This window comes from Tauraco erythrolophus, chromosome 5 (genome assembly GCF_009769465.1).
Source record: "Tauraco erythrolophus isolate bTauEry1 chromosome 5, bTauEry1.pri, whole genome shotgun sequence".
In the NCBI taxonomy this organism is placed as follows: Eukaryota; Metazoa; Chordata; class Aves; order Musophagiformes; family Musophagidae; genus Tauraco; species Tauraco erythrolophus.
This window is the reverse complement of record NC_141469.1, coordinates 23467001-23480511: the sequence shown is the minus strand read 5'-3', so window position 1 is coordinate 23480511 and position 13511 is coordinate 23467001. Positions and strand designations below refer to the sequence as shown.

Here is a 13511-nt window from a genome sequence, read left to right as displayed (position 1 = left end):
AAATGCTTGCCCCTGCATCTTTGACACTAATATGGTAATTGCTTCCTTAACTGGCTGGAAAGCAAACACTTGTTCCATTAAAACAGGAAGAGACAGGAACAGGTAATTCAGTATATTGAAAAAAAGGCCATATTAAAAAAGACGCCATGTAAGGCCAAAACCAGCACAATACCCAAAATAGGGACGGGAGGGTTGCCTTCAACAATAACTGAAGAAAAAATGAATTTAGTCCCAATTGTGTTTAATCAAGCTCACAGAAAGCCACAAGAAGGAATGCTACCAACATATAAGTATGAGAAAAACAGGACTCAAAGGATCTTCCTGAACATGCAAAGTCAAAACCACTTTTTTAACTGCTGTCTCATGAAAAAACTACAGATCTGAGGAAGGTCTTGAGACAAAACAAGACCATCTTCTGGGTCATTCATCACCATAATGATTGATAGCAAAAACTCAACAGTAGATTATTTCCTTATAAGTGCTACAGGTGCCAAGAACAACATCACCATATTTCATTTGGAAGTGACAGCAATTGTTCTTTTCTTGTAAGTGCACTACATTTAATTTTGATCATGGAAATACAAGAATAAGGTTCTTCCCCTGGTCTATTACAGAGGTTGTAATTCAACAGGATTTGAAATAAGGAAAAAAAAAAAAATCACAAAACCTGAAAATGGTTTTGGCAAATAATTTCTAGATGGTTCTACAAAAAAAAAATAATCAGAAGACAGTGTCCTATTTACAACTGAGAGCAATAATAACTAAGAAATATTTTCCTGCTTCTGGAAAGTCTAACAAGAAATGAACAGACTCATTCCTGTCTTTCTCACCTACTTGAAGAACAGTACCTTCTATTTTATTAAAGCATACCAGCACATTAACATCAGTACTTCCATTTCCATCATATGCAGAAAAGCATCATTGCTGTGAGACTGGCAAAGCACTCCGCTGCCAGGCCCTCTTTTGCAATCTCCCTAAAAGCCAACATGAATTTGTTTTACAAATCCTAAATTTTGATGCTATGATGAGTGGAGCATTTCCAGGTGGTCTGAGCCACTGCTTTGGTAGCTAAAGTGTGTCAGCCCTCAAAACCTCATGTTTCCATATCATTGTAGCCTCCTCCATTACACTAAGTATTTCCAGAAGCTTTTTCATCTAATAGCTAAAAATCCCAGCCACTTCCTGCACAGTCTCACATGCTTTACCACCTAAATTCACCTACGATTCAATCTGTAGAAAAAGGATTTAGCCAAACTGAACTAGTTCAAAGCCAAGAGGAGAGACGACTTTGCGTAACTGCACTGGGAGAAGCAACCAGCAACAGCACTGGAAGCTGAGCAGAGGGAACCTTAGACAAGTCAGGCTGCCTTTTTATACTTATTTGCAGCTATTTTTTTTCCACCATCACACTAGGACTCTTCTTTCACACGCTCAAGTCATGCAGCAGTTGCATGGAAGGTGCAGGGTCAAATTTAGGCATTCCCACAAGAACCAGTCTGTCCGTCTGCATAACCCACACACGGAAACACTCGGAGCACCCCAGGGACTGCTAATGAAACAGAGCCCAGCACTTGCTTCATGCAAGTCATACAGAGGGCACTTAGCTCAAATATAAATTAAAAAAAAAAAAAAGCTGTCTGTTGGTCAGGTTTCTTTGCCTCTCCTCATTCTGATCTCATTAACTGCTGTGGAGTTAAGTGGTAAAGCATGTGGCTCAGAGGAGCGATAATAGCTGGGCCACCTCCCTTCAAGGATGGGTGGGGTGGTGGGGAAATCCCAGCACCATGGAAATTTGGTAACTGCAGATGCTCACCTTCAGCTGCTTGCCTTTTTTTTTTTTCTTTTCTTTTTTTTTTTTTTTTTAAGCAGGTTCGCTTCTCATCTCCCACCTAAATGTTACCCAAACTGCAGGCTTGCTACAGTGTAAAGATTTTTTTTTTTTTCATCAATTTACTATACTGAATGTGAAGAACCAACTCTCCCACTTTGATCATGTCTTTATCAGAAAAAAAAAAAATAAATCACTCAAACCTTTCTTCCTTCTCTCCTTTTTCTGACAAAACATTCACATTATCACTGCTAGATAGACTCTACCCTCTGTATGCTTGCTATAAGTCTCACGTGCCACCTTGTGTAGCAGGGACCTAAGAGAGCTTCCAGAGCTCCGTGCAGTCTGTGGATCTCCAGCACTCTAGGAACACTTTCCAACACCCTTACCCCTTCCTATACAGGACCTGGGTCAGCATTGACTTCCCACTGCACCCAGTTCCAGTCTTTCCACAGCTCTCCAGGCTCCCTCTGTCCCACCTGCCCACCAAGGACCTGGATTTGTTGTGAGGCTTCTTTCAGATCATTACCTTCTGTTTGCCTCTTACCTTGATAAAAATGATTATTTCCATGACATCAACAATTTTAACTGTGCCAACTGCACAAGAGCCCAACCTTTTACCAGGTGAAACCCACAGCGACTTGGAAACTCTTTTAGACTTACAGCTGGAAGCAGAACTTGAATCTTGGGATGACAAATCCCTCTGGAGTCCTGGGATGCTGCTTCAGTTAACTGCACTGTTTTGGCTGGTTGACAGATTGCAGCCTTTGAAGGTTTATCGTGCATTGCTACTTTCAGCAAAGGGTGAGGACCCTTACAGTACTGTCCAGCAAGAAGATATTGAACCACCGTTTCTAGCTTTCTCTGCAGTAACCCATTTAAGGTGACACTGAGACTAAGTGATATTGGCCTATACAGTAAGTAGCTTTTCTGACAGCTTTGCCTAAGCAGCTTTCCTGGAGAGGAAACTGCCAGTTGTGCATGGTGCCAACCCTCCCCCAAATCAGATAAAGGACCAACTTGCTGACAAACGAATCATTTATAGGCAGCTTATTTGACTGCTAAAAGGAAGAGATCTCATTTCTAGTGAGGATGGTAGAGGAAACACTGGACTCAACCACCACCTGCTACCAGTCGTTCCTTGTTTGTGGTTGTTTTCTTAACATGCAGAATGAGGAAGTGCATACTGATTCCTATGCCAAATGCTTTGAGGTTCATGGACCAAGGAAACTCTCCTTTTATAACACTTAGTTTTCGTGCTGTTAGTGCAGGTTCCATAGGAAGCGAAAAGAGACTTTACAGTAAATAATGTGGCATAGAGCAGATGGTTCTCTAGGATTCCTCCCCACTCTCCCACTGTTTAGACACAAAATAAAAAAATGCCTTTAGAAAATCAGAGTAAGTGTTTCTTACCAGTCCTTATCCCCGCAAAATTAGAGTGAGTTTTCTGCAAGCTTTTCAACTTGTACTTTCTTAAGAGAAATTAATTTGCAGAAAAGTTTACACACTTGAAAACCAATGCTTAAACTGAAACTATGTAGTAGTCTCCATCAGCCTCCAGAAACGCACTGTTTACCTATGAATTGTGGACATAAATGCCAAAAGGATAACGAAAAGCTCTGCTGAGAGGCACACAAATCTCGATGTTCACGTAATGCTACACGTAAGAACTCAACAATCAGCCTTTAAAAACTTGTGGCCTATTCTTACATGATCAAATATCAAATCAAAAAGCCAAAACTTTAGTTTTGTTCTCAAAAGCTTCACCAGGACCCCTGGGATCACTTGCCAGTCCTCCATTTCTATAGCTCTTAAGATCCAGACCGTTTTTATTTAGGTACTTAAAGGCAAAACTGAAAGCCAAAATGAAATTGCTCTAGTTTGGAAATTTTGGGCACGGCTGTGCTTGAGCAATACAGATCTCGTTTTAACGTAACTGAACAACCACCAATCCCCACTCCTGCTGTGGCCTTTTATTTCACAACAGTTAAAAGCTTGCTCACTGGAAGACTGGTAGCTTCTCTACTGTATCAAGCTGTGTTTCGAGAGCAGACCACTCTGCAATGGATTTGCAGGCCACACGCCCTGTTCAACACTGCATTTTAGTACACAAGAGTGATAGCTGTGAGCCCTGCATCTGCACAAGCAGTTTCCTTAGCAGGGCAAAGCTAGGCTGAGGGAGTAAAATCTACAAAAATCCCTGTGTGCAGGGAAAAAAAAACTCAACAAACCTCTTGTGCGAGCAATCTGCAAGGCTTTGTATGAAGACACTGTTTTGCAACATCAGAGGAAGTTCGCTCTCATTGATAAGGTGGCAGTTGGTAAACCATCTCACCACTAAAAAACTCCAAGAGTGAAAGGGAAATCCCCAGGGTAAAGCAGAGCTGAAGCAAACGCCAATTATAAAGGAGCTTCCTCACATTCAGAACCAATCACGTCATCAGAACACTGGAAAGGAAACTTGAATTTAAAAATATATTATCTGGTTTGCAACACTGGAGCCAAGGGGCAACCACATTTTATTTATATGTGCATACAAATATATTTAAATAGAATCACAGGGGTATTTTTCTGAAGAACATGCAAGATTTTAGCACCCATACTCTCTTGAAGGTACAGTTCCGGCTTGTAGCACAGCACTGTGTAGAGTTGCCCAAAAATAATTAGAAAGAGATATCCATTTGCCTATAAACGAAAGTGGGTTTTCATCTGACTCAAGAATTCATTATTTTCATTAGACTCCATATCTCCAGCTACTAGAATGGGGGATGTTTGTGAAAATTAATAGTCCCAGTGACTTTTATAAAAGACCAACACTGGGGAATTTCTAGAAGATCTGCACACTGCAACATGATTTTCTATCCTCCTGAATGTATTTGGCTTCCCTCATCATCCGACAAACTTTTTTTAGATGCTATTTAATGGCACAGGAATAATCTATTGCTGCTGACTAAGATTCAGCTATTAGTTTAAGACTGTAGCTGAAACACTGAAAGGAAACTCCTTTACACAAATCCAATCTCAACGTTCACAGAAGTTAGCACAATTTTGGTAGCGTTCCTCGGCAGAGAGATTGAAATAAAGGTTCAACTGAAATTTAGCTAGAAAGTGGTGGTTATGCTTGTTTGGAGACTAGCTGCTCATCACTTAAGTTCTCTTGTAAATATACTAACTCAATTTATTTGAAATTGTATTAAATAAAGCATAGCCACCAAATTTAGGAGTTCAAATCTTTGAATGTGCAGCAAGTGAAAAGAATATGCAATTCATGCAGTTATGTCGCTAACTTTTCCTGAAGGCAGTAACCCCTCATCTGTGGTCTTAATACCTTTCCTGTACTGCAGAAGAAAGAAATAAAACCCAACAGACTCACCACTGTCACGATACCTGCAGAAATACTCTGATGTACTGGAAAAGGAAGGGGAAAAAATGAAGCTCTGACAACCGTAACATTTTTCAGACAAACTTGAGTAATAAACTCTAAATTTCTTGCGCTTTCTGGGATTATTTAAACTACAGAAATGTCAGTAATCAATCTGCCTCCAAAAATCGTACAACCAGCTACCCTCTGTTTTTTTCTCATGACTACAATCACTACTTGAGCTACCTTTCATAATTTTGTTGTTCCATCTCCTAACTCACATGGGGGAATATTGTTGTCACAGGTGTAGTTCACAAGGGCTTACTCGTCACAAAATGTTACTTGTGGAAAGGAAGAATCCTTTCTCTGGAGGAATGTATAAATGACATTTTATCCTATTCTACAAATACCACAATAAATCCAATGATCCCTTTACTGCTTATAGGGGCCAGAAGAGAGAGGCAGTATCTTTTACATCATACAATCAGGCTGTAACAAGATTTGAAAGATAAGACGTTACGGTCATGAAGCCAGGCTATGCTTACATGCACAGTAATCAAGTATCTATCCATTCAATTTGTTTCCCCTCCTATCACCCAGTCAAGACTAAAACACTGAAGTTGTCTTATTTCCACGCTCCCGGTAACACGGCTTGCTTTGCTGACTGAAGCAGGAACTCGAGCAGCACAGCCTAAACGCGTACAAGTCTTGAACTGTTCCGTTTCCTGCTAAAGGCTCAGATAAGACAGAGACTTAAAATTACTAGAAAATAGTTGAGGATGGGCATTAAATATTGTCAGACGTGTGTACTTTCACCCAAGCTTAAAATGTTCAGCGGTTACTGGATTATTTACTTGTCTTAGACCCAAGCAAAAAATAAAATATTGAAAACACTTTTCCCTGAGTGGCAGAATAATGTTTGTGGTGTAGCCTGGTGGGTTGGCTTGCTGTCCTGATAAAGACAATCGGGAAAAACAAATGAACCAAACAAAAAAAGGTTAAAATTACAGAGTTTAAGTAGCCAAAGAAGTTACTACCCAAAGTGAACAGCAAGCTAGATTCAGGCATCTGAGCAATTTTCAAAATTCTAATGAAGTACTCTTTTGGACTGTTGAGCACAAAATTTTAAAAAATAAAATAAAGAAACCAAAACCTTCGTTTATATTCCTCTTTTTCACTGAGCCTTGTGAAATTGAGTGTTTTAGTGCAATCTTTACTGGGAATACTGAAAGTTAAAATAAAACCAGAGATTTTCCTCATTCAATCAAAATACACAGCCCTAAATTGAACAGAAGACGATCAAAAAAAAAACTTAAATATGTTAATAAGCACCTTCTGTGTGAAGAGACCTCTAGTTAGAATTTCACTCTTATTTTCTACTCAACTTTTGAACCACGCCTGACTGATCCTGATTCGTCAGCTACACTGCTAAATCCCAGGTCAGACCTGCAGGCAATCAACAGGATAACATCTTTGTCCTGGGCTACAGCTTCTTTTGAGCAGGTTGGCCAAGTTCCACTGCAATTTGCTTAGCAACTCACTTGCCTTGCTGGCTACCACCCTGGAAGGAATTGAAATTCTATTCATTAGCCTCCTCTAAAGGAAGTGACACTTAAACAATGCCAGTGTCCAGCCCGTGCACCCTTCTAATTCCTCCCAGAGTATTGGAGTCATTTAGTTTATTTCAACCAACTCTTCAGGGTTTCAAGGATATTAAATTCCCAGAACATTGGGAGTGAGGAGGTGAGATATTAGGGAACTGGGTGGGCACAAAACGCTTAAAAGGATACATCACTGGAGGGTAACTTGCCATCTGAGTTATCTATTATGCCAAGCCCCATGGCAAGCAGGAGGGGCAATAGACATGAGCTTTAGAGGCAGCCAGAGCTCATCTTGCCTCTTTCTGAGCTGGAAGTATGATGGGGAGAAACTGGAAAGGCTTAGGAGAAAAGCAGAGTGGTCACAAGGACCACAAGGCAGAAGCTGGTGCTACTGAAGTTTGTGAGGAAGGGAAAAGCAGTAGACATGGATCTAGAGGAAGCCAGGTCTGATAGTTCTTCTGTTACAAAACACCTTGGCGAAGCACAGGAGTAGCTTGGACTACTTGAGATCAGTTATCTGACCTCAGGGTTCGCGCTTTGACCACTACCAGGTACTTCTCAATTTGTGCATCTTTCTCAGAAGGGCAGCTGTGGAATAATTGGTCCCTGGAAGTTTGCTCAAGTTGCTTTACAAGTCCAAGTCTCAGACCATGCTACATATCCTGATGTTGTGCTACTGACATTTTCCTGATCCATTTCTATTTCTGAAATTCAGGAACCTTCTACTGATGACAAGGAAACAAGAGAGAGTTCAGAAAATAAAGGATTTAGGTGGGGGGGGGAGAACCACAGAGGTAAATGTATGTTCTACAAAAGATCTCATGGATACCATCTGCGTGTGTAATGTATGGAAATTTTTTTTAAAAAATTGCTTTATCCTGCCTTCATGCCTCCAACAGAGAAAGGGAAAAATTGTCTTTTCCTCTTTCAAAATGTTATCAGCAGCATACTCCACTTACACAACCTGCACTTAGAACAAATTAAAATAAACCTGCTCGCTATAAACCACAGACAAACCTCTATGCATGTTTAAGTATTACTGGGCACAGGATCGTGTAGAACACCTTGGTCCTTGCCTCCAGAAGCACTTCGCAAAGCTACCACGCAACTTGCCCATGCACCAGAGAGCAGGAAGCCCATTCCTACTTCTTAGCCAGCAGCACTGACACCCAGAATACACAAAGCAGCTTTGAAATGTTTGCCTCCCTCACTGATGAAAGTATTCGACACGAGCATTTCGGTTGCACAGTACATGTTCTTCTGGGTTGCTCCTGCTAACACATGCCTTCGTATGCACAGTTTAGAAATCTTGAATTGTGAAGCACATGTAGATTTGTATAATTAGAATAAAATCGTATAATTTTACACAACAGTTGCAAAATCGGTGCTGATGTCTTTCACCTTCTGCCCTGCTGGTTACAGCTGTCAGCATAATGAGCATAATGGAACAGGGACCGGTGAGGCTGAGAAATCTCCTTCGGTAAGAGCCACTCAAAGCTTGGCTGGTCAAGGTCCTGAGCTACCTGCTCTAACTGGACATAGTTTGAGCAGGAGGACGGACTGGTCAGTCTCCGGAGGTCCCTTCCAATCAACATTATTCTATGACTCTGATAATCAAACTTCTTCTGTCAGACACCAAGCTGGCAGCTCCCAAAATTTCTCCTGTAACTAGGTAGAAATCCTTCCTTCACATACCTGCACTTAAACAGCTCCCAGATGAACTAACAGCCAACTTATCACAGCTATGTTTGTCAACATAACAAACTGACTAAACAATCTGTCACTATGGCATACAGCAGTAGCAGATCCACCACCAGGAGACTGGGTTTCAGTTTGCCCTAGACTCGACCGTGGGTGGGTGCTTGCTGCTACGTGGGTGGACTGATGTTTGGAGCAGTTTTCACTTCTGCCAAGCACTCAGGGGAACAAAGCTGGGATCTACAGTTGAAATAACTGAGTATTACTGTAACTCAAACCAAAAGGAGAAAAAAAACACAAAATCAAAACCCAAACCCAAATAAAAGATGTATGCAATGGTAATGAAAGCCAAAGGGAGCTCTGCTAATCACAGAATTCGCATAGAAGCAATCTCAAAGACAAACTTGGTTCAAAATTTCCATCTATAAATACAACTAATCCCACCTGTCGTTCTTCCTCAAGACGTATTCTCTCCTCTTCTTTCCGCCTTTCCTCCTCTCTCTTTGACTCAAGTTTTTTCCGTTCTTCTCGCTCTGCTTCTTCAGCCTAAAAAAAAAAAAAAATATTATGCAAGCCAAGCCTTACTCTTCCTGAATATACATTTATTTTTTTAATTTCATATTGTGATACCATCAGGGTTTTTTTTACTATCTTCCTAGAGGCATGTTCAGAAAGAAACAGTAAAGAGAATAAGTAAAAAAATCATTATCATTTAACTCTCCCCTTCTTCAGAATGCTTAACATTATGATAAGTTTAGAAATTACCCTTCTCATTTGCATTATCTGAGTCTCAATAAGGGTTTAAGCTTAGTAAACGCATATGAGCTTATTACTATAGTGATATTAAGTAATATTGTGTCATGGCATTCCATTTTTCCTCACTTAAAATTAAGTTAAAAAGGACTTTAAGGAGAGGGGAACAGAAACTCATAAAATCAAGTACAATCAAATCTACCATTAATCTAGGCAGAATCTCTTAAAGAAAAAGCTGTACTGGTTTCTTCAAATCATTTTATTATTTGTTTTTAAACCAGACCTGGCAAAGAGCTTGTTGCAAAATGGGGAAAAAATAAGAAGAGAATTTAGTGCATTCTTTAGAGATTTTTTAAAAGTTGTTCTCCAGTTTCTTCACTATACTTAAATTTGAATATATATTAAAAAGAACAAGTAGAAGACATTCAAATGGAGGATTTGTGGCTTTGAATGTTTCAGAGAAAAAGACCTAACTGAGGAATTTATCTGTCTACATGGGAAAATAAAAATCAGCATGTTTTAAAATGAAACAAAAGATTCCTCACTCCACCAACCGATGCTTATCTAACTTCATTCAACTTTGCTCAAAATTTCCACAAAAAAGAGGCTAATTAAATAGAATGAATATGGAAAGTAATGACAAAATGGTTAAAGCATAGAGTGAGAAAAGGATTGTAATGGAAGTTTATATATAACATAACAGTCAAGTTTACTACCAACCGCCCCATATCGACAGGGTGTACCACTACAGTGTAAAGCAGAAAATGAATTTAAACCTCTAGTGACACTAAAATTCTCAAGATGAGATTTCACTGGCTTTGTTTGGACCCTCTACACATTAGAAATGTCAGTAGTTTTATAAACCTCATCTTTTTGTAAAATGTGTGAAGTCCACTGAGCACTGCAGCCTCTTTTTAAGGCTATTTAAGTTCTATCTACTTCTTGCAACCCCATGTTCCAAGTTACAGAACAATACAGAGTTTGAAAAAAAATAAGCAGAACAACTAAAAGGAATTAATGCACAACCTGCTGCCATCCACGAGCACACAATTCAGAAAGCAAGCATCAAAAAGCCTGTTGCTTCCTTTAAATTAACAGCCCAATACTGGGTACAACTGAAAAAATGCAACAGTATTAAAGTACTTTTACACACAGGTTTAAGCAAGAACAACTGAAAAGCTACAGTGTGTTCACTCTGCATGTTTGGTCTCTGTTTAAGGGCCAAACTTCACCCGAAATCTGTATGCATCACAGATTTCAGTGGAATACAGGCTTTACTTTTCACCTCCCCCAGTCTATATAAACAATAAACATGGCTAAACATAGATAAACCCCTACAAGGTTTTCCCACTATGAGAGCACATGAAACACTACTCAGAATCGCCCATGGTTTTGGTCACAGACCCAGTGTTACAACAACACTACATGGGCTTGAGTTTTTTAAGGGGAGATAGTGCTTTTTTTTTAAGGGGAGACAGTGCTGACATGAAGCCAGTGGAAAAATCCAGCATAAAGCATTCAGGAGGTTAACTTCTCTCTCCTCCTCACGAGAATGCCAGAGAACCTGATGGAATGAAAACGAGACACCATTTTCCATGGCCCTCTTGGGATATGATGTTAAAAGCTGAATTTACATTTTTAAAACAAAAACACAACAGTTGTAGCGATGATGCTGCCTTTGCCTATCCAGGGTGTCTGTCATCACCAGTTCTTTGCTGAGCACAGCTATTCAGGCTCTGCTCTGGGCTCTGCACATGGCAGGAAACGCTTACCTCTCTTTGAGCTTTTCTGGCTTGTTTCTCTTCTAATTTCCTCTGCTTCTTTGCTCCAATTTTCCCAGACACCTGAAATTCTGGCATCTCCTCAGCATCATCTTCCTCTGCAACATCGCATTAAGGAGTAAACAACAAATTTTAAATCGTCTGTAAAAAGCGCCTTCGAGAAACTTCACCAGAAAAACAGCAGCAGATGAAAAGGAGACACATGTACATTTCAGACAAGACACATTAGATGAAAAAAGGCAAAAAAATATATAAAAAAAATTGCACGGGACTGCCAAAGCCACAGAGTAGAAGTAACAAGGCAAAGACACACTCAGGTGAAGGCAGGGGTAAAAATTTACGTGATCTTTCAAAGGAAGGCTTTGCTTTTCATAAACATTTCCTGCTTTCCACAATTAAAAGATACACTTTCTCTTACACATAAAACATGCTAATGGTTGTCACTGTATAACTGCTTAACACCCACCTGCAGAGACTTTCTTCCTGGTTATCTTTAAGCTTGGCACAACAGACATCCATTCAAAAAAGCGGAATTCAGAGGCATGCCACTCATCCACTAGTTCTAACCTGATATAACTAATCTTTAAGAGAGAAGGAAAAAAAAAACCAAAAAAATCCCTGCAATGCAAATTTTGGGCTCGACTGCAACAAAACGACATGTAAATCATAGAATCACAGAATGGTTTGGGTTGGAAGGGACCTCAAAGATCATCTATTTCCAACCCCCCTGCCATGGGCAGGGACACCTTCCACTACACCAAGTTGCCCAAAGCCCCATCCAGCCTGGCCTTGAACACTTCCAGGGATGGGGCAGCCACAACTTCTCCAGGCAACCTGTTCCAGTGCCTCACCACCCTCTGAATGAAAAATTTCTTCTTTAGATCCAATCTAAATCTCCCCTCTTTCAGTTTAAAGCCATTGCCCCTTGTCCTGTCACTACACGCCCTTGTAAAAAGTCCCTCTCCAGCTTTCCTGTAGGCCCCCTTTAAGTACTGGAAGGCTGCTGTAAGATCACCCTGGAGCCTTCTCCAGAAATCGTTCCCTGTTGTATAACAGCTGGTTATTTATAAAGATGATTTCTGCAACTGTGAAATACGAAAGTGTCATGCTCGAGCAATGTGCAAATGCGTTACGTTTCTGTGCACTCAGGGGCTGAGGAAGACTAAAGAGCTTTTAAAGCCTGCCATCTCCTCACCGCTCCCCATCAAGGTCTCATGAACACTTGGACACTTAATTTGCTGATCTAAATTAGTCCGCAACCCTCCAAGAGAAGTACTGTGGATTGACCTCAACGCTCAAAGGCAAATCATTAGCTGACTTCATGAAACACTGCACAGTATCTAGAGATTCAGGAGTCGGAACCAGATGGCAGAATGAAAATGAAAGATCTTTATCACACGCATCCCTTTTTTGGGTAAAGTAATTTATACTTTCAGCATCCACAGCACTATTGTGCTTGATGCTAACTTCAGATCCACACATTTGAGGTCCCGCTGGGTAACCTGAAGAATGGCACTGCCAGCTCCTGCTATTTTCCTGAAATGCAGTGTTTGTTTAGGGAGGGAGAAGAGGAAGAATGTGCAGAGGAGGTTCTTCCTCAGTTAAGTTTTAGCCCTCAACATTCAGGGGGGAAAAAAACCCCAAGCAATTCCCCACTCACCCAAGCCCTGAGCCCTTGGTTTCTAAGAGTGGGCTAACAAGAAGAAAAAGCCCATCATGTTTGATAAGTAGTTTCCTGAGAACCTGCAGCAGTTGTACCTGGAGCTGACCGCGCTGTGGCAATCGCCAGAATCAGTCTGGTAGGGCTGGTGCCAGGATGTTTTCTCTAGGCAGCTCTCTCCAGAGCACCTGGTTGCCTTTTTTGGGAACCCAAAAAGCTGCTATTAGAGCAGCATATGGACGAACAAGACTCAGTCTTCTTTTATATGTAGAATTAGGTTTGAAACACTCTTGTTTTACTAATTTCAATACACAGTATGGTACTATGGTTAAGCCACCGAGACACATCATCAGAAACATGTGTAATTGAGAGCTGTGTAGGTGGCTCTCAAATAACTTAGCTGTTTTCAGGATATGGAAGTTAATATGAGACAGGCTTGCTGAATTGGGCTTCAGAGAATTACTGGTATCTGACTACTAAGATGATCAAAAGGGTTCCCCCTTCATACACCACAAACAAAAAGAGCAACAGGGGACACGCAGGCTTGACACGGTTGCTTCTACAATTTTGCTGAAGCTTAAAATAACTTTATATTCTAAATACCAGGTCAAGGGGAGTTCCAAACACAACGGGTGAGCAACCCAGCATTAGCAGTTACTACTCCAAAATTAACAGTTCAATACTGGCATTATTCTTTAGAAAATTATTTCTGGAAAACACCGCAAGTATAAAAGACCATCTATGACACTACTCAACCTGAGGCTCTGGGTGCTTCTCAGATTTCATCTATATTAAGAGTACCTGAGCCAGAGGTCAGGATGAAGTCTAA

The 13511-nt window shown here is 40.5% G+C and overlaps 1 protein-coding gene across 3 annotated transcripts in view; it reads right to left on the bottom strand.

Annotated features, from left to right (window-relative positions):
* The window catches only part of DDRGK1 (DDRGK domain containing 1), a 41525-nt gene that overhangs the window by 12667 nt on the left and 15347 nt on the right, over window positions 1-13511 (bottom strand). For all 3 annotated transcript variants that reach the window (XM_086611879.1, XM_086611878.1, XM_086611880.1), the window contains exons 3-4: window positions 11014-11120; window positions 8933-9034 (exon numbers count right to left, since the gene is read on the bottom strand). In XM_086611879.1, coding sequence (XP_086468005.1) covers window positions 8933-9034; window positions 11014-11120 — 209 coding nt within the window. The remainder of the gene's footprint in view (window positions 1-8932; window positions 9035-11013; window positions 11121-13511) is intronic.